The sequence below is a fragment of the Podarcis vaucheri genome, assembly GCF_965113315.1.
Source record: "Podarcis vaucheri genome assembly, chromosome: 16".
Taxonomy (NCBI): Eukaryota; Metazoa; Chordata; class Lepidosauria; order Squamata; family Lacertidae; genus Podarcis; species Podarcis vaucheri.
In genome coordinates this window covers 14,364,169-14,384,741 of record NC_138754.1, presented here as the reverse complement: position 1 = coordinate 14,384,741, position 20,573 = coordinate 14,364,169, and the positions used below count along the sequence as shown (strand labels likewise).

The 20,573-nt window shown below is 47.3% G+C and overlaps 2 protein-coding genes across 4 annotated transcripts; one reads left to right on the top strand and one right to left on the bottom strand.

The window, feature by feature from the left end:
• Positions 1–3,795: 3,795 nt before the first annotated feature.
• On the bottom strand, positions 3,796–17,016 carry MRPL11 (mitochondrial ribosomal protein L11). Of its 2 annotated transcripts, none has more exons than XM_082202855.1 (6): positions 16,867–17,016; positions 14,785–14,933; positions 6,813–6,908; positions 6,323–6,416; positions 5,464–5,623; positions 3,796–4,165 (listed from the first exon to the last, which is right to left on the bottom strand). In XM_082202855.1, exons 2-6 carry the CDS (start codon positions 14,908–14,910, stop codon positions 4,060–4,062), a joined length of 582 nt encoding a protein of 193 aa, XP_082058981.1. In that variant the 5' UTR covers positions 14,911–14,933; positions 16,867–17,016; the 3' UTR covers positions 3,796–4,059. The 2 variants fall into 2 exon arrangements, with proteins under 2 accessions (XP_082058981.1, XP_082058982.1); XM_082202856.1 differs by having other exon boundaries at positions 16,878–16,963.
• On the top strand, positions 6,915–14,245 carry LOC309520854 (transmembrane protein 121-like). Of its 2 annotated transcripts, none has more exons than XM_082202800.1 (3): positions 6,915–8,127; positions 11,053–11,169; positions 11,796–14,245. In XM_082202800.1, exon 3 carries the CDS (start codon positions 11,801–11,803, stop codon positions 13,037–13,039), a length of 1,239 nt encoding a protein of 412 aa, XP_082058926.1. In that variant the 5' UTR covers positions 6,915–8,127; positions 11,053–11,169; positions 11,796–11,800; the 3' UTR covers positions 13,040–14,245. The 2 variants fall into 2 exon arrangements, with proteins under 2 accessions (XP_082058926.1, XP_082058925.1); XM_082202799.1 differs by lacking the exon at positions 11,053–11,169 and adding an exon at positions 10,781–10,992.
• Positions 17,017–20,573: the final 3,557 nt, after the last annotated feature.

Genomic DNA, 20,573 nt, shown 5'->3' with positions numbered 1-20,573 from the left:
ATGTACATCCGGCCCAGGGGGTGCCCCTGCATGTCAGCTTTTTGTTAATCAATTATGCAGGGTGGGTCTTACCTGCCCTCCCTCCCTTCCCATATTTAATTCAAGTTGGCACCCTTGATCTGCTGCCTGATCCGTCATAACTGGAGGTGGCATGGGCTGAATCCAAGACTGTTTGCATCCGAAGCAGTTGAAATGTGGCCCCTCTCCCAGAAATCTGTACCTCTGTCTCACCCAGTGTGCATCATGCACACACACAAAATATTTGCCCACCTCCCCAAATACAAAAGCTTCTTTCTGTATGCAACTCTCCCTCTCTCCTGTTAAGATCCCAAGTTGACCATTCTGTTAGTCAACCCTTGATGACTGGCTCTTGAGTGTGTGGACCACTGTCTGACTCCACAGAGAAATGTTATATTTGACGTCGTCGCCTGGATCAGTGGGTGCCTCATCCATACATAGAACAACGTGCCCATTCATCACTTGATGCCGCAGTCATCAGATGATGGGCCAGGCGCATGGAGAGAGGACCACTTTCAGAGAGCACCCCAGAGAGAAATGATGTGTTGTATTAATGTCTGGTGGCTGGGCAGCCAGTTGGGTTGAGAGGCATTTGAAAGAGAAGCCTGTGTGTGTGTCCTCCAGTCCTGGGGCCTGGATCAGAAGGTCGCTGGCTGCTGGGCTCTGCGCCTTTAAATCTGGTGGAGAGCTTGCGTGCCGGGAGGGGGAAGAGGAGCTGACGCAGCTGCATTCTGCCTTTCGCTGCCAAAATAGGGAAAAGGGCTGAAAATCTTGAAAAGGAAAATAAGCACCACAAGGCAACCGAAGCTCTGGCGTCACTGCCTCTGCTCTTTCCCTCTCCCTCTCCACCGCCCCCCCCCCTTGCAGCCTGCCTCGCGTTGCCACAGCAACAGCACACAACCAGCATCCAGGGCTGGAAAGCTTTTGAGTGGCAGCTCAGGGATGGGAGGAGGGTTCCCAAGTTTGAATAGCATCCTGTCCTGCTCACTTTGCAATGGAGCTGAGAGAGGCGAGTGGAAAGGCTCCGCTGGAAGCCTGCTGTTTGAATCCGTCGCCAGCCCCCAAACTCCGTAAGATCAAAGAAGATAGACATTTGAGATTCCTTTTTCGGAATCTCAACTATTGCCAATCTGACTCTTCCAGCTGCAATGGCTCTGTTCTGCCCCCCACTGTGGGAGCCAGTAGCCACTGAGTATCAGTTACTTAAGTGTCCCAGGAAGAGAGAGGCTCTGCTACTGTTTTCCATTATTTTAATTCCTGGTGGGTTTGTTTGTTTTCATTCTGCTGTTCATAAAATGCTTATCCTTCATTATTGGTGGTCCCCACTTCTATTTTGCAAGACACTCTGGATGCATATTGGTAGAAGAACAGGATATAGTTTAAAACAAGTGTAGAATAACAGAGCTAGAAGGGATCCGCAAATGTCATCTAGTCCAACCCCCTGCAATGCAGAAATTGTAACAACAAAATCCCCGACAGATGGCTATCCAACCTCTGCTTAAAAACCTTCAACGAAGGCGAGTCCACCACCTTCCAAGAAAGTCCATTCCACTGCCAAACAGCTCTTAGAGTGAGAAAGCTCTTCCAAGAACTGCCATGATCTTCCCACCCTCTTTTTCTCCCTTCAGCACCTCTGAAGTATTACTGGTTGTCATTTTGACTGCACTGGCATGTGTCAAAACCACGGCGAACAGCTAAATTGTGAAATTCCCTTCCACAGGCTGCATCATTGGCCACTAACTTGGAGAATGTAAAAGATTAGACAAATTCTCAACTAAAGCATCCATGACAGATGGCCACCCAACCTTTGCTTAAAAACCTCCAATGAAGGAGAGTCTACCACCTCCGGAGGAAGTCCATTCCAGTGTCAAACAGCTCCTACTGTCGGAAAGTTCTCCCTTTCTGGAATCTCCTTTCTTGTGCCTTTTTAATGGCAGGACAGGCAACAGGTGAAACTGGTCGCCACTATAGTACCTACCAAACTTCTGCCTATCTCACTGTTGCTCAAGGTATAAAAGTTTAGCCAGGAGTGAGGGGGTGGGGAAATGGAGAGCCCAACTTTAGCTTATGAAGGATGTACCTTCTTAGAATAAAGGGGTAGTGTTGGTTTCCGTGACTGGAATGGGGCAAAGTGCACAAGAAACCAAAAAGCCTTTGAAGATGGGGTGTGTGATTCTGAGAGTCAGTGGTCAACTTCTATATCCCCCATGTGGCTGAGCTTGGTGGTATGTTGCCATCATCTGTTGGGGAAATCATTTGTAGTGCATTGGCTAACATGCAGGGGGAGTTGAAAGAGGGGATCTCTGCAAGACGGCAGGCTTTTTGCTCAAAGCGTCTTCCATTTCAGGAGGTTGGGGTCCTGTGAATGGCACCCTCTCCCCATTTCCCCAAGAAAGCTCCCAATTTGATCCGCTGCCCCAAGCAATGATGCCTACACCTCTCTTTCCTGCCTCCCTCCTTCCCCTCTGATGCAATCCTCTGCCACCCAAGCAGCCCTAGTAGCACAAAGGTGGTGCCCTGAGCAGTATCACTCGTTGCTATGGAAATTCTGGGTACCAGCGAGGGAGATGCAGCCCATCATTCCTGGATGCAAAACAACAGGAATGTGTGTGGCTGTTGCAGGATGGCACCCTATTGGGGGAGGCTGGGGCAGAAGCCTATAAAAAATGCACTGTTCATTATTATTATTTTTAATAGGAGAGGTGCTGAGATTTGCGGTAGTTTCCACAAAGCACCACAGAGGCCTGAATGAAGTGAGAGGGATGCTGGCATGGGTGAATTGAAAGGGCTCAAAAAAGATGAGGTACGGCTCAGCCCTGACACCTGCTGGATACTCTATATAGCAATTTCATTATAACAGGGTTAGGAGAATCCCTTTAAAACCATAGGGAGGAGCCATGGGGAGAGGATAACTTTTGTTTGGGAAGAAGCCTCAAATTAAAGTTTCCGAGCACAATTCAAAAAGTTGGTGCTGACCTTTAAAGCCCTAAATGGCCCAGTATACATGAAGGAGCGTCTCCATCCCTTTTGTTCAGCTGGGGGGGGGGGTGATGATTCATCTCCGAGGGCCTTCTGGCGGTTCCCTCACTGCGAAAAGTGAGGTTATAAGGAACCAGGAAGAGGGCTTTCTCGGTAGTGGCGCCCACCCTGTGGAATGCCCTCCCATCAGATGTCAAGGAAATAAACAACTATATGACTTTTAGAAGACACCTGAAAGCAGCCCCGTTCAGGGAAGTTTTTTAATGTTTGATGTATTACTCCTTCTTTGAATGACAAGTTATATGTGTCCACGTAACCATCTCAACCTGTGGAACTGGCGCTTCTGCAAGTGCCATGTAATGTTTGTTCCCCATCTGCAAGGAATCAGCTCCTCACTATATGACAGCACCTGCTCTCTGGAACTCCCTGCCAACTGATATTAGGAAGGCACCTTTGCTATATTGTTTTCAACACCTGCTAAAAACTATTTTGTGTAGGCAAGCCCGCCGAGATTTTTAACTTTAGCATGTGATTTTATTTTATTATGTATATTTGTTTTAGACTTTTGCTCCGATTCGTTTCTTGATAAATTTTAGGTCAACTTGTTTCCTTCCATCTTCCAAGTTTATTTGTGTTTTTCAAATGAACCTAGATTCATTATTTTTAATGAGTGTGTATTTACTCAGTTTTTCGTGATTAAGCAGGAAATACGTCTTATTAAACAACTTTTTAAAAGATTCAGGGATCGGAAAGATAACACAGCACAGACATTCGAAGACACAGAGGGAAAGTGTGAGATTATTTTTTAAAAAAGAAATCATTTACTGAAAAGGGACCGACAATAATTACAGTGGGAGTTCCAGTGTCAGGCCAGCCCTGACCAGAAGCCATGGACCTCTCGCCTTCCTCCCTGTCTTCTTCAGCAAGGCATCACCAGACCAGTCACTGGGCAGACTTAGCTCCCAGCGCACAGCAGACAGGACAAGTGAAGCCGGCGCCATTCGCACTCCAAGCACTCTGGGGATCTGAATCTCAGTGTGCCCAAATGGAGGGAGCTGGTGCTCATTTCTTCTTTGCAGCTGCCAGTTCAGCTTCCTTTGCTTCAGCCTGAGCTGCCAATAACTCTTCGCGCTCCTTCAGGAAAGCAGCGTATTCCTCTGCATCAAGTCTAGAGGAGGGGGAAGAAGAAAGAGAATTGCACCTCCTTGCTTCACGCCAAGCCTATCTGCCCCATTTCCAGTTCTGCCCCACACCTTTATCTGCTGCTTCACAGGGTTTGCTGCTCAGGTGGAGCTCACCAGGTGGGGCAGGGCTGCTCGACCAGCTTTCTGGGAAGAAGGTCACTGTTGCTTACAGGGAGAGAGAAGGGTGAAGCAGCAGGGAGGGCAGTGCTATGTCCACCTCTCTGCTGCCTTGCCCCTCCTGGGCAAGCAACAGTGACTCACCTGCCAGGAAACCCCTTCCCACCTGGCAAGTTACTTTGGCTGTCTGTTGTATCCTGGTTCCCACCAACAGCCTCTCCTTACGATGGCATCGAGGGTCACCTCCTCAGGTCACCAAATTTCAGTTATTGTCCCCCCCCCCCAATATTCTCTCTTCCCACCACCACCTAACCCCCCCCCCAAAAAAAAAAACACCAGGCCAGGAAGCAGAGGCTACATTAACACATGACCGTGATCCATACTTTCTGAATAAGCACCAGCCCATCTGAAGCCACCATTTGTTGTTGGCTTGCTATTTGTTTAGAAGATTGGTCAACCAATCGATCAGAGAGCTCTCCCACTGTAGCTCAAAAGGGGCCGAAATCCACAAACGAATCAAAAAATAAATAGGCACAAAACCATTGTCACCAAAACACAGATGAAATCAATAAAACCTTTTGAAACAAATAGAGGTAGCTAAGGAAAATGCCTGGGTGGGCTTGCCGGAAGACGTTTGCAGCAGCCGTCCTACTTCACAGGCTTGTTGTGGGGATAGAAAAGGTGAATTATAAACAGAGCAACGACAAAACAATATAGTGAGAGCAACCGCCTAATGTCAATAGGCACAGAGTTCCACAGCAAATGTGCTGCCACATGAAAGGGTCAAATCCCTGCAAATGTGGACTGGGATGGTGTGGCTTTAGTCAAATTGCAAGTTCTGCAGATCAAAGTGATCCAACTGGGGTGGTGGGGAGATCCCTTAAGTAAACTGATCCCAAGCTGTTAAGGAAGCAAGAAACTATGGCCCCTCTTTTGGGCAGAACAGGAAGCTGAGGCTTCCCAGTTTCCTACTCCTGCCTGCCCCAAGGGTGGAGAAAACTGGGAAGATAACATGGACCAGCCCCCTGCTCATTCAATAAACTGAGAAGCCTGGTTTATCGTTGTATGCAAACTGCAACCAGAGTCTGCTTGTCCGCTGCCTCGTGGATTCTTCCCAAGGTCTGTGCTCTTCAGCCACTGATTCCCATGGGCACCAGTCACTTACTCTTTCACCACCTTAATGCCCAGCGACCGGGCAGTCCCCATGAGTGACTGGACGACCTTCTCGAGTGGTGTGTCGCGGAGCACGAAGTTCGGGTCCTGAGACTTCACCAGGGCGATTTCATACAAGTGCTTCAAGGTCACCATTCCTGCCACCTCGTGCCCTGCAGCACAGCAAAGAGAGGGTCTTAAAGCCAGGAAGAGCCAATTGGAGGTTTGCTACCAAAGCCCAAGAGGAGGAAATCCCAGCACACCTCAAAACTCCCAACATTTTTAGCCATGTGCTTTATCATGCACATGAGAGGGGGGGGGGAATTCATTTGAACTCAAAATATTCAAACTCCAAGGCTTATGCCTCCCCCAACACAATTTTGAACCTGTTCTAATGTGGGGCATGTACTTAGTGGTAACTCCAGAGGCTGTGCTAGATTGTCACAGCAAAAACAACAAATGGAAAAAACATCCTGCAGAGCATTAGAAGACTCCCAAAACCGTTCGGAAACCAAGGCATGGCTTCCAATTGGCTGCAGGAGTGTCCGAAAAACACCTGCAAACCAGAACACTCACTTCTGGGTTTGCGGCGTTAAGAGAGCCGATTTGTTTGGCAACTAAGCCATTTGGGAAGCAAGGTTCCACTGTACTTAAGTGATTTGAGCCTTGACAAACAGGTGGTAAAACCAATCCCAACCCAGAAGCCACTGGTGACAACATTGCCGGGCCCGACGCAGGGCTGCTGGTCCCGTGTCCCCGCCCCCCCCCCAGCTCTGGTGCCCAGGTGGCTCCTTTCTGCCATTCTCTCCCAGCGCTTTGCCTCTGGACCCTCACCCTACCCAGCAGCTTCCCTCCCTGGTTGTGTCTCTCACCAGGATTTGTTGCTCCCTTTTCTATGCCAGCCGCCGACAGCAGAAAATACGTGGCTGTTGGCTTGTTTATCTGAAGCTCGTACGATCGGTCAGGCTGCAAAAAGGAGTACAGGGAAAAGGGAAGAGAGTTAAGCCAGCCATGCCTCAGAGATCTCTGGCAAAGGCGCAAACACAAAAATGAGGTGCAAACCAGGCGTGGGGCCCTCCAGATGTTCTGGACTACCACATCCATTATTATTAGTAACTCAGTGGTACAGCACATGTCTCAGGAGAGCTACCACCAGTCACTGTATACAACATGGGCCAAGGATCTGGTTCTGTGTAAGACGTCAAAAGTGGTTGGCACATGACCTGGGATCCTCCAGAGCAAGCCGCACACAGACGTATTTGAACTCTAGGGCCCAGGCACTCAAGGTTCAAGACAGACATCTGCCTGCAAGATGTTTCCAGCCCTGCCTCTAAATAAATAGGTAAATTATGTTCTTCTCACCCGTACAATGATGCGTGTGGGCAGAGGGATCCCTTCCTTGATGTCCTTTGTGCGTTCATTGAAATCCTTGCAGAATTGCCCAATGGAGATGCCTCTCTGGAGGGGGATAAGAGACAGGAATCACACAAAGTGAGATTACAAGGAAATTCAGAGGGCAGCTAATCCAACACTTTGCAGGATCAGGAAGAATTCAGGATGCAACCACAGCATTCCTGGGAGAAGGCAATCTGCTCTCAGCTGAATTGCCTCCTGGAAAGTAAGTGCCCACCACATCCCCAGGTGGCCTGTTCCACTACTGAACAGCATGTATCACAAGCAGCTGAAATCTGCTCCCTGGCATTCCCGCCCCTCCATTGCTTCTAATCCTGCTGTCTGGGCCAGAATCAAGTCTGTCCCATCTTGTGAGTGACAGCCCTTCAGCTATTTGAAGCCTGCTATTGTGTCTCTACCCAATCTTCCTTTTTCTGGGTGCTAGAAGGATTTCAGGACTCAGCTCCCAAGCCTTTCCCCAGAAGGGGCAAACTCTCCTATAGCTGCCCTGTCTAAGCTTGGCGGGGGAGGTAACAGTGGGGGTGATGATGGTGGAGGAATCCCTTGTTCAGCCCAAGGGAAAGCTTCCAGGGACCATGTGGCCAATAGTGGGCAGGCTCAGAGGAAAAAGAGAATGGAGGGGGAGGGAATGCAAATTTCACCACTCTACAGCAGGCTAGTTTCTGCTCCAGCGCTGCTCCAGAAAAGAGGTGCAGCACAGCAGTCTATTTCTAAAGAGTGGTGCTGAGTCTCAAGCTGCTTGGATGTTAATTAACCCTTCTGGTTTGGAACCAGCTGCCTCCTTTAATCCTGGATGGACAGAGTCATTTCTTACACATCTATCCCACTCAAGGTGGCAAAGTTGGAGGGGCGAGGGGGCTTTTTCTCAAGTGGTTTCCTCCTGCCCGGGTGCTGAGCACACCCAGACCTGCGGCTGAGTGAATCACCTGCCCCTGGGACCGAAGAGGCACTCAGCATATGCTCAGAGGAACTCCCCGCCCCTCGACGGTTACTTCAATTGTGCCAGACTTGAATGAAGGCTCCAATGAAAACCACTTGGAAACAGTCCCACAGCCATGGCCCTTTGAATGGGCAAGAAAAACTGAATGACGGCGATGGCGAAACGAGGGAGTTTTGTGTGTACGTGTGTGTTTAAATCCTCCGTCCAAGAGCAGGCTGGGGGTGGGGAGCCGCACACACAGGGATCCTCCTCCTCCTCCTCCTCCTTGAGGGAGAACAGACCGCCTCACCCTGTCTCTGCCTTGCTCTGAGCACATCGGGAGAGGTAGGTAGAAGCACACGCTGCCGGATCCCTGCAGGTATTGGAAGAAGGGAGGAGGGGAGGATGTGCCAGAGATCCCCCACCCCCGCCCGCGAGCAGTGGGGAGGGGGCCGAACCAGGATATCCTGTGTGCGTTTCCTTTGGCACAAGGAGCAACTGTAGAGCTGAGGGGGGGGGGAAGGGGGAGGATGTGAACGGCAAGGACTCAACAGCCCACCCTCCCTCCCAGCGGCAAAAACAGGAAGGCTGAACAGGGACACAGTCAAGCAGACACACACACACACACCTCCCATGCACTTGTCCGGCAAATACGTAGGTCCCTCCCCTCGACACCCCCAATCTAGAGGACGGAGATTCCTCCGGCATAATGCACAAACAGACACACAAAAACAGACACACATGCACACTTTCTACAAGGCTCCCCCGTCTAATAAAAACCAAATAAATCCAAGAATCAGGATACCTCCCTGTTATCTCTGTACACAAAGTGGTTCCCAACTCCTTGGGTGGGGGAATTTCACTCACAACTGGGGAAGACCCCATTCCCTCCCAGTCCTGTCTGGTATGCACCTGAGGATATCTGAGCAGGAGAAAGAGTGCCTCTGAGTATGTACATAGCAGCTCTCTCTCTCTCTCCTCACTGGGCAAATGGTGCCTCCATGCAGGCCTTGGCTTCTGCACTCCTGCTTGTTCTGAAGCCTCTTCCTACAGCCTTCATGCTCCTGAAAACCTTGGTCTGAGCAAGTTGAGCAGGCAGAGGGGGTCCCAAATCCCAGCGCCTTGTCCTTTCAAGAAGGCTGAGGATTTGTATGGTAATTCAGGGGTGGGAGGAAGGAATGTCTCAGTTTTGTGGGGATTACTGGGGGTTGGGGGGAATGGACAGGGAACTGTGTCTGAACTGACCCAGAATAAGATCTTGGGGTTGTAGTGGATAAGTTTGTCTGACTGCAGAGAGGTTTAGTTTTGTGCATCTACTTCTGTTGCTCCACTTCTGCATTGGTCCAGAGTTAGCATAAAACTGTCCATACTGAGTCATTGCTGTGCTGTGATGATCTATGTGGTGGCTGTAACCCTGTGGGGAAGATTTGTGGGCCAGGTGTTGGGGGCAGGGTGCTCAAGCTGTCTGGATGCTATGCACTCTGACCTGGAAATTCTTCCCCACTCTTGTCCTAGATGTCTAAATGCATACTCTGCACATGGGCAGGGGCAGCCTCTCCTTAATTGCAACTTCAGTCAGCTTGACTGCTGGTTCAAATTTAAGCCCGTTGGATGTGCTCAGCACAAAATCTCCATGCGGGCATCCAAGTGACAATAAATTTAAGGAAGGGTTCATTATCAATATTAATTCATAAATAATGCTTCATGCCAGTACTGAAAGAGGCAAGTCCCACGGCTGTGATTACTGTATTAGGGAAAGGGCTGGAAGTAAGACTGATTGCACTGCAATGCCTTTACAGAAATCCATGGTGCAGCCACACGGGGAACAAAAAGGGATAATGCAGAGCTGGGAAAGGTGCAGAAAACAAGGGCAACAAAAATTATCAGGGAGCTGGACAGCAACTGCACTAGGAGGAGATGTTACAACATTTGAGGCTTTTTAGTTTGAAAAAAGAGATGGTTAAGAGAAAGGTGAGCTGAGGTTTTTAAAAACTGTGACTCATGTGCAGTAGAAAGTTGGTGGAGCGGAATTTGCCTGTTTCACATTAAAACCTGGGATGATCCAGTAAAATTGATTAGCAGTAGATTCAGGACTAAAGAAAAACACACCTTTACCCAAATGCAGAATTAACAGGTTGTACCTAATGCTAGTCAAAGAGACTGTGTCAGCCTGTTGCAGCAAAACCAACAAGTATTGTGGCACCTTAAGAGACCCAACAAATTTATTACAGCAAAGGTTTTCATAAACCACAGTCCATGAAAGTTAGTGCATTCATAAATTTGTTAGTGTTTAACGTGCCACAATACTCTATTGTTTTTTTCTGAATTCGTACCAGCCGCTTGCCACAGAAAGACTATCCAAGCCACTTGCAAAAACTTGAAGAGCATAACATACATTAACCATAAAATAAAAAAGAACAATGCATTACAGTGCAATTACAACAATCTATAAAACAGACCAATAAAACGGCAGCAAAACGCATACCATAAATAGACAGCAAAATCTTCAAAATCCATCAAATGTCTAGGAGAAAAGGTTAAGTTTTTAACCTGATGGCGTAAGGATGTTAACGATTGCAGGGAGACCTCCAGAGGAGCAGGGGGAGGCATAATCGAAAAGGCCCCCTCTCAAGTGACACAAGCTCAGACTCTATTAATGTTGGCAGCACATATTATATAGCTTTTTAAAGAATACCCAAAGGGCGTTACACACATTGCCTGTATGCATTTAATCCTTGCAACAACCCTGAAAAGTAGGCCTGCATTCTTATCCTCATATTGCAGACTGGGGGGGGGGGGGAGAGAGAGACTGAGAGGGGCTTCGCTAAGGCCGCCTAGGAAGTTCATGGTCCAGACGTGTTTTGAAGGAGGGGCTTCCTGGTTCAAAGCCCAAATGTCTCAGGTCTGGTTTGGGATGAAGCGAAAGAAGAGGTGGGCTTTCAGGAGAACTGACCAGGGAAAAGGCGATTGGAGGTTTTAAACCAATGGGTCTTTGCAGGTCCCCCCCCCCCAACCCGGCTTCAAAGTCCACAGTCATGGCGTTTCCAGTGATCAGATGGGATCAGCAATCTGGCGTTTTAAGACAAAGGCGGTTGCTTCAGCTTTCCGATAACGGATACTGACAGGGCATGAAGAAGGCACCCCCAACTAGGCAGTTCAACTGTGCAGAAGCAAGAGTGACCTTTTCTACAGGCTGGCACGAGTCACAAAGTAAGTGGAGCAAAGCAATTTTATTTATATGCCCGCTACCCCCATTGCTGTTCTTTGCAGCTCATGTGAATAGGCTTCAGCCCCAGCCTGACCGCGACACTGAAGCCAGAAGGCCCCAGCAAGCCCTGATGACGTTGGTTTTACCTACACATCCCTAGAAGATTTGCCTCTTCTCATGTATGCCTCCTCTATAGCCTTTTCAGTGGTTGCAAATACCTTTTTTTTTATTCACCTAGAGGCTTTTTAATAGTGTTTTCAGTTTGAGGTTTTTTACGCTATCTCTATCGTTAACAAAACTGCTGTTCATTTTTAACTGTGTTATTTTCCTTTTTCCCTTTTTTTTTTTTTTTGGAGCATTGTTTTGCTTATATGCCACCAAGGAAATATTTACTGATGGGCAAATTAAAAATAAAATAGAAATTTAATTAATTAATTAAAAATAGGCCACAACCAAGTCCCCCCCCCACCATTTATTTGATTAAATGCATAGTTTTGGAAGCGTTGAAGCTCAGTTTGCTTTGCATGCAAAAGGTCCCAGGATTGATCCCCAGCTTCTCCTGGCAGGGCTGGGAGAGAATCCTGTCTGAAATGCTGGAATGCCACTGCCAGTCAGTGCACGCAGTACCAGCTAGATGGGATCACAGGGTCTGACTCATTACAAGACAGTTTCCAATGTTCCAGAGCTCTCTCTTTATCACTCCTTTCAGATGAGAAAGCAAGATCCTCAGAAAATGCCCCCCCTTCCTTCTTAATTTCCTTCATTGTATGCTCTCCTCTTTCTCCCCTCCCCCCCCCAAAAAAAGGCACCATGGAGCAGCAGGCCCCCAACATCCCACACACCTGCGTGGCAGCTGTGGTCATCGTCTGCACCATGGGGGCGATGGACGTCTACCTGGTGGAGCAGAGCACAGGGGCCAGGCGCCTGGGAGTTGGTGCCCTTGCCCTGGCTGGGGATCTCTTCTTCTTGCTTGTGCTGCGCTACGCGACCATGTGGGTCGGCAGCGAGGTGAGGCCGGCCCAGCGAGGCTACGCCATGGTGCTGTGGTTTCTCTTTGCCTTTGCGCTGGAGATCAAGCTCTACTTCGTCTACCAGCACTACGCAACCGAGGGGCGGGCGCCTGACCCGCTGGCCCGGCGCACCCTGACCCTCCTGCTCTCCATCTGCATCCCTGCCCTTTACACGGTCCTTGGAGCCACTGAGCTGGTGGCCCAGGCCTCCGCCAGCTTCCGGAAGAAAGACGAACTGCGCGGGCGCCTCTTTTGGGTGGTGTTGGACCTGCTGGATGTGCTGGAGATTCAGGCCAGCCTGTGGGAGCCGCAGCGGCGGGTGCTCCCCCTGTGGGCTGAGGGCCTGACCTTCTTCTACTGCTATGGCCTCCTGCTGATTCTCCCTTGCGTCTCGCTAAATGAGCTGGGGGTGCAGGGCCCTCGCCCTGGCGCACTCTACCCACTCCTGAGTCTGGCCAGCGTCAACGTGGCCACCATCTTCATCCGCGGAGGGCTGCTGCTCCTCTGCCATGACCAGCGCATCTCCTCCATCTTCATGGGGAAGAACTTCTTGGCCATTGCGCTAAAGTGCTGCGCTGCCCTCCAGCACCACAGAAGCACTCGGGGCAGGAGGGAAACAGGCCACAGCCACATCCGAGGCAGCCGGGGCCTTGGACATACTCAGCCAATGGATGAGCAGCTCCGTAGAAACACATATGAAACACACCATGGGCACCTGACACCTGACAGGGTTTGCAAGTGTGCTCAGGCCACGGCTGGCATGCCCTACAGACACAGCCCAGGTGAACCACAGCAAGCAATGGCTGAAGTCTCCTACAGACAGCCGCAGGCTACAGAAGAACAGTTCCACTGCTGCGTCCAAACCACCAGTCACCAGCTCCACAGACACTGCCATCTTAAAAGCCAAGGGTCAGAGCACTGCAGGCACACTACTCAACGTTCCCCAAGAGCGCCACCAGCCACCACTGGTCCCTCCACTTCCAGAGGACTCAGAACAGGTCAGCACATACAGCTCAAGTCTGTCTGGGGTGGACTGTGAGATACCTTTTCTGTGATGCTGTCTGGCAAACAGCCTCACTTTTCTCTTGGGTGCCCTCACTGGGAACAGAGGGCCAAAAGGGCACTGGGTGTATCAGCAAGAGTGTAACAACAGAACCTTCATAGGGGGAGGCTGCCTCTACACTGGTCATTTGCTGTGAGAAAGCCACACTTCATTGACACACTTTTTGCAGGGCATCTACACAACCAAAACACCCTCATCTCATGTTTTCCCTATTCAACTTCCTCCCCTCTACCCCAGCTCAGAAAATCCCATTTAAACATAAAAATGGATGCTACACACTATTTTCCTCAGGTGTAGATAACCCAGCTGTTGCAGCCTAGACAGGTCAATAATGCCCTGTACAGATTGTGCTCGAGAAATGTCCTTCTCTATGGTCTGCCTCTCCTGTCTAAGAATCACTGCCGTCACTTTAGCTCCTCCTCCCTCTCCAAATATTGTTGCCTTTGTATCAGTCCCCACTCCCCTCCTTTGCAGCAGGAGAGTGCAGCTAATGGTGGGGTGGGAATACTTAACCTCCCCCCAACCCAATACACACACCATGGCCCCAATACAAATGGCCTCCTCCATAATATATGGGACTGGGATACAAGGACTGCTCGCTTGGACTACAGTATTTTGTTTGGATTCCAGAAGTCTGGAATTAGATACTGTTCAGGTTCTGGGTTAAAGCAGAACGGCAATGATCAGCTGCTGCTAAATCATCCACATATGGAGGCACCTTCAGTCACCTGAGCATAATGGGCACAGAAGAACTAGGATCTGCTCTTATGTCTTGGGTTCCTAATTTTGTTACAGTAATTGATCTGCACCCCATAAGCTCAGAAACAGCAGAGTTAAGTTTTGTCACATGTGTCCTTAGAAATCAAATCTCACAACGTGTGCTTCTTCGTACTACAAAGGAGGTCTGGGAGACACAATCCTGCTGCCGAGGGAGTGGGAAAGTTTTTTCGCTCTTGCAGCCAGCTTCATTTCTATCTTCTATTCTCAAAATTGCCAAAACAGTTTCTTAAAGGAAATCACCACTTCCATGTCCCTTAGCTTAAGAAAAGCAGCTTAGCAAAATGACTAACCAAACTACATGGCTGTGATTCACTCTATTTTGCTTACGATTGGATAAGGATTGTATCTGAGCTGGGGGTTCAGCTCCAGAACGTGAAGCAATAAAGAAGAGAGTGCCTCTAAGCATGTCAAGAGTGTTCTTCCCCCCTGCCCACTCTTACCAGTGAACAAGGGCAATCAACTTCTACACACATCTGGGGTTTAACAGCAGGGCCTCCAGAACACATTGCCCAGCGTTTCAAGACTTAGCTGCTATTTTTGTGTGCATATATATATATATATATATACCTCACTGCCATGGTACAGATGGGGGGGAGGTGGGGGGGGAGAAGGTTCAGAAGAATCCCAACAAGTTCATGCAATCGAAGGACTAGGGAGTGGGTTTCCAAGCCAAACAGTATAACTGCTCAGTTGATCCAAGCCCAAGCACTCAATTGCCACCTTCCAGCCAGTTAGCTACACCTTCATTATTTTCATTATGATCAATACCAGTGATTTTAATCAAAGGCAGAGAAGAAAACAGCAAAAACGATTGTTTTTTAAAAGGAGCCAATTTATGTCCCAAATTGTGGCCCGCTTGCAAATGAAACTCCCTTAGTGATCTAGCCTCACACTTCAATTCTGCTAGACCTCCCTTCCTCCTAACCCTCTCCCATGCATACCTGCCCAAGGATAGGTCCTAAGGGTGGTCCAGGAACAGCCTGCCCAGCTCGGATGATCGACCGGATCAAATTTCCAGGTTCCACCTTTTGTACTGCTTTAGAAGCAGCACGGGATATCTTCGACATCGTAATTCAAGTTCTGGCTAGATCTGAATTAGAAAAAGTCAAATTTAATATTATTAAAAAGATTTCTAGACAATGTCATCTCTGGACAGATTACAAAAAAACCACATATAAAACCAAAAGCACATCAATTTCACAACTAAGGAGAAGTAACAATGGCTTAAAACTATATAGAACTCAGGATAAGATAATCTTCCCCAACCTGGTGCCCTCCAAATGTTTTGGACTACAACTTCCATTAGCCCAGTCGGAATGACCCAAGGTCAGGAATGATGGGAATTGTTATTTATTTTTATTATTTATTAAATTTGTATAATCAAAGTATCTAAAAACCAGCACATAAGAATCAATACTCTAAAGCCGTGGTTCCCAACGTGGGGCACACAGACCACAGGGGGGCAATTTGATTTTTAAGGGGGGCAAATCAAGAATGAGTTATTAACAGTGAATGGCCTTTTAAGCTTCCTACACGTGAACAGGAGTTCACTTTTTGAACAATAAGAATTATATGTCACAGTGGGGAGGGCATCAGGATTTTAGAGATGCTTAGGTGGGGCATGACCAAAAAAAGGGTTGGGAACCACAGCTCTAAAGCATCAGTAATCTTTAACCCAAACTGGAAGAAATGCAACGACAAGTTGGGGTAGCTGGTGTCCCTTGTGACTGAAAGCAGAAAGCAGGCCGGCAGGAGGTGGAGCCAGAGCCTATTGGAGCCTATTGTTACATTGGAAATCCAACCACGGGCATTGATCAGAATTCCCCAGGCGCCAGGCACATTTTGCTACTGGTGCAGGTCCAATTATGACTCCATGGAGATTTCTGGGTGCCAGGTTGGCAACCACAGTTTGTAAACCTCTGCCTTAATCCATAGTTAATTTCTATTTCCATTTCCATTTCCATTGTGTGTGTTTCTCCTTCTTGCATACTGGGACAAGTGAATTGTTGCAAGAGCAAGCCACAGTACTGTACAGCAATTTAATCGAGATCATGGAATCGCAGTGTTAGAAGGGACCCCAGGAGTCATCTAATCCAACACCCTGGCGAACAGACATTCTGTTGTGGCAACCGTAACCTAGGTTTAAGGTGCCATTTGGCACCCAGCTTACACACCTGAGTTTCTAACACTGACTACGAGTGTCCCCCCCCCCCACTTATGTGCAACTGGCTAGCCTGTGACATTCTAACCTGAAAACTGCAGGAGATGGCTCATGAATCCTCATGGCTCACGAGGAGACCCTTCCTGGAGCCCAAAGAGGACATCAGGAGAGACAAGAGCTGCAGCTGGGCTTTGAGAATCTGCTAGATATATTTTCTGAAAATATAGCTGAAGGAATAGGGTACTTTTTAGGAGGAATTATGGGATGTGGGGGCCTTGGCTCAGTTTCAGGAAGGGAAAGGCTGAAGGTCAGGGGTGAGAAATCATTCTAGTGATACCACATTTAGAAAAGTAACCTCTTTGCATTAAGGTGCTATTAACCCAGAGCAACAACCAGCTTCTGCTTCACAAACATGGGCTAAAGTGCAGCTGGGGATGCACTCCTTCTATATAGTATTTAACAATCAATTCTTATTCCCAGGGAACTCTGACAATTGTAGCCCTGCGAGGGGAACAGAGGCCTCCCAACAACTCTCAGCACCCTTACAAGACTCCAGTTCCAATGACTCTTAAAGGGCTGTCACAGTGCTTTAAAAGTCTGGTGTGGCCTTTGTATGAGGCAGCTTCACCTGCGTGTCTATTTAAACCCCTAAATTTGCTCTTAGGGGGAAGCGCCATAGCTCAGTGGCAAAGCACAGTCTCTGCGTGCAGAAGCTCCAATCCCTGCAGAGCCGCTGCCAGTCAGTGCAGGCAACGCTAGACTACATGGGCGAACGGTCTAATGCAACTTCCAGGCTCGCTCTCCCCGTTGGTCACCCCAAGTTCAACCTCCCCGCATCTTTTTAGCCACTGACCCCTCTTACCTTCCACTCACTCAAAGCGTCTCCTCCGCGGCCCTGGGCGCAGCCATCTTGGGTCACGGAGGTCAAAGGCTCGCTGAATTCTGGGAACGCTTCTCCTTTCCCCCACCCTTCCTTCGCCACCAAGCTGCCCAAAATGGCGTCCGTCCCCATAGCAACCGCAGTCCTCCGCACAGAGCTAAGAAATTAGAGAGGCGCACAACTCGACTTGCAAGTTTCAGAGCAGAAAATAGTTACTCGTGGAAATCAGTTGAGATTTTAACGCAACTGCGATTAGGCATGGCAGCAAATGCGTCCCCCCTTGTCCCGCCAAAAAAAGAGCAAAAGATGCAATTTTTTACTCAGAAGTAAGCTCCACTGAATATAGTTAGTTAGTTAATTAGTTAGTTAGATGGATAGATAAGCAGAGAGATATACGGTAAATTTCAGTTCAGCTACATGCAAGTCAATGACAGAACATGCAACTTCTACATGCAATTGAGTACTGTACTGGGTTTACCTTGCAGAAGTTCCAGGAGGGGGATATATAGATTGTTGTTGGGGTTTTTTGCAATCTTCTCAAGGGGTTTTCATATGAGGGATTTTGTTTGGCTGGCAATCCAACCAATGAGCCTCAGCGCTTCTTCTGATCTGCTGTGGACCACATTGCAGGGCTGTCCTAAACTACTGTCTCTCTCATCACTGCCTCCCCAAAACCCTGTAAGAGGAGTGGGATGACAGTGGGGTTGCTGTACGCTGCTGTCTCAGCCCACCAATTATTATTATTATTTCTTATGTATTCGTTTTCTCAGCCACCCTTCACAACTTTAAAAATACAACATAAAAAAACAGCTAAACCACACTACAATCAACAGAACAAGGCAGGTCCTAAAATATCAGGTGTCAAAGGCCAGGGTAAAGTCTTCAGCACATGACACCCCCCAAAAAACAACAACAACAACAATGAGGAAGATTGGAAGAAGTTTAAAGATTACCTGCAGAAGCACTGTAAAATTAAGGAATGTTGAAATGACGTTTGACGTTTGAAATGACGTACTGGTAAAGAGATGCTTAAGAAAATGTAAATAGGGATTGATAACTGGAAATGGATATCTATAATAATAGGTTAATATATGGGGTAAGGATGAACGTTAGAGGGTAAGGATTTGCTGAATTTAATATTTGAACTGGAATACAAAATGGGAGGTGCGAGGAGGTCAAGAAACTAGCGAAGAAAATATAAGATTTGAAAATATTAATCTATTTTTAGTTTTGATTTTTGGCTTTTCTCTTTGTTCTTATTCTTTATTCTCTATTTTTTCTTTTTTCTTTTATTAGCTGTTTTTCTACTGTGTATCTTTTATTTGTTTTGTTTGTGTAGTTTAAATGTTGGAATTTGTTTTTATTGTTTGTGAAACATTAATAAATATCATTATAAAACAACAACAACAACAACAACAACAATTGTGCTTGGCAGGAGAGAATTCCACAACTACAATGTGGAGAATGGGTCTAACAGCACCGGACGACACCATAAGGTTATTGGAAGCTACCCTCTCAGCCTCAGCCTGACCCACAACCTCCGCTAGAAGTATAATGCACCTGTCAACCTCAGCCTTCCATCCTGAAACAAAGGGACAGCATATTTTATTTGCATTGGTAAGGCTATTATTAAAATGATGAAAAGGTTTTTTCTAAATTATCCTTTTTTCTCTACACAAAAGAAAAAGGCCAGAGTTAGAAAAAGCATGAAATGCATTCTTTGCGGCTGCCATTTGTTTGAGGGTGGACATGCTAAGTCACAAAGCTACATCAAAATCTTGAATTTCTCCATTGATTTCTATAGGAAACTCCCACTTCCACAAAGGAGGGCAATGGCTTCTAGGTTCAAACTATGGGATATACAACAAAATGTTGCAGCACGGGCCACTCCTATTCAGGGTTCTAGCCAGCCATGCCCTTTTCCATTCCATTCCCGCCAACTCTCTTCAGGGGTCTCTTTTTATTCTCTTTCTACAGCCAGCCAGCCTTCCACGGCCACTGACTATGCTCAGTCCTCATTGGGTTGTTTGGGGTTTTTTTGTCCCCTTAAGGGTTTTTTTCTAATGTTTTTGTACTCTTGTAAATCCTGCAGCTTCCCCAAGCCCCCTCTTGTGCACAGAAAGTGCCCTTTTGCCTACATAACCATTAGTTTTGCCTACATAACAGGTGGCACAGGGACCATATTTTCATTCTGAGGGCCACACTCTTTCCTGAGTAACCCTCTGGGGGCCGCATTCCAATGGTGGAAGGCAAAAGTTGGCAGAATAGTGAATAGAATTTTTTCTTTTGTACCAGAAGGCTAGTTTTTACCCCTACTCACACACCCCTCTCTATCCCTGATCCAGAAAAAGCAAGAGGACACATTTCAGCCAAACAAAAGTACTTGGGTGTGCAAAGCAGAACCGGTGCAGGGTTTTGGTGTGGGGAGAGTTTTGAGAGGCTTGAGGGAGAGGCTAAATGGGTCACATTCAGCCCACGGGGCTTGAGATTCCTGCTTCTGAGTTATGCTGGAATTATTTGTGGAGCACAGCGATAATGGAGAAAACCACTTGCCAAATCAGCATAATAAAAGGTCACCAGACTTTTTGTGCCATTTGGGAATTAGCTTTATTACTTATATATAGATATGACTAATTTTCAGAGACATCCACCCACAGTTTACATGCAGATTTGGGGGAAAGACTGAAACATCTGGATTCATCTTATCCGCTTCTGACTTTGTTTTTTATATGTGGTGACGGGAATATTGTTTGCCTCTTGAGGGGTACAGAGACATGCAACTTTTTACAGATGGTTCCAGGGTCCTCTAATGAAGAAAACGTAAGCATTGTACCTAGAACAAAAGTTTTTGATACTGACCAGTTATATATATATTTGCATTGTTTTTTGTCAATAAGTATTAAATAAAAGCAAAAACTGTGAAAACAGGAGGCTGGACTAAATGAGTCCTTTTTTTAGTTTTTTATTTATACTTTTCAAATATATACATTTCATTATTTTTCCAATCCATTTAACATTTCAAATTTTGACTTCCTTCCCCCTCTTTCTGCGGTTCCTTAAATTAATTTTTTTCATACCTTCTGCATATCAAAATTCATTTAATTTACTCATTTAATTATCTAAAGTAAATATATAGTCTTATAAAACTGCAGGTTATTACAATAATCCTGCTAATGTTTCAATCTGTTTACAATTTATCTGTAAATATTCAATAAACCATTTCCATTCTTTTATAAAAAGTTTGTTATCTTGATTTCTTATTCTTCTGGTAATGTCAGGGAACTGCCATCGGAGGAACAGGTGGTGGAGGGGCTCAGGGAGGCTGGGAGAGAATCAACAGCTGAAGCAGGAACCAGCAGGGGGAGGAGTGGATCTCTGAGGGAATGCGAGCAGGTGGGAGGGCTCAGAGACACTTCCAGCGAGAACAGTGGGGAGGTATCTGAAGCTCCCATAGGGAGACCCACGCCTCGCCGGAAACTGTCACGCCGTGAGTCCAGAAGACGTGTTTCCGTTAAGGAGCTCTTATGCTGGAAACGATTCCGAAGACAACCACTGTCGGAATCTGCAAGTGATTAGAGCAGACATGTCTGAGGAGCTCTGTCACACACAGAGGTTTGTGGGGTTGCACAAACTCTGAGGGACTACGATTTTACGCACAAGCAGCTCATCATCCCATCACAGGTAAGTTT

Coding starts and splice junctions, on each gene's coding strand:
- LOC309520854 (XM_082202799.1), top strand. CDS start 10,911: ATGAAGAAGGCACCCCCAACTAGGCAGTTCAACTGTGCAGAAGCAAGA. Junction 10,993..11,795: donor AGGCTGGCACGAGTCACAAA/GTAAGTGGAGCA, acceptor CCCCAAAAAAAG/GCACCATGGAGCAGCAGGCC.
- MRPL11 (XM_082202855.1), bottom strand. CDS start 14,910: ATGTCGAAGATATCCCGTGCTGCTTCTAAAGCAGTACAAAAGGTGGAA. Junction 6,909..14,784: donor TAGGACCTATCCTTGGGCAG/GTATGCATGGGA, acceptor ATCCCCCTCCAG/AGAGGCATCTCCATTGGGCA. Junction 6,417..6,812: donor CCACACGCATCATTGTACGG/GTGAGAAGAACA, acceptor TCCTTTTTGCAG/CCTGACCGATCGTACGAGCT.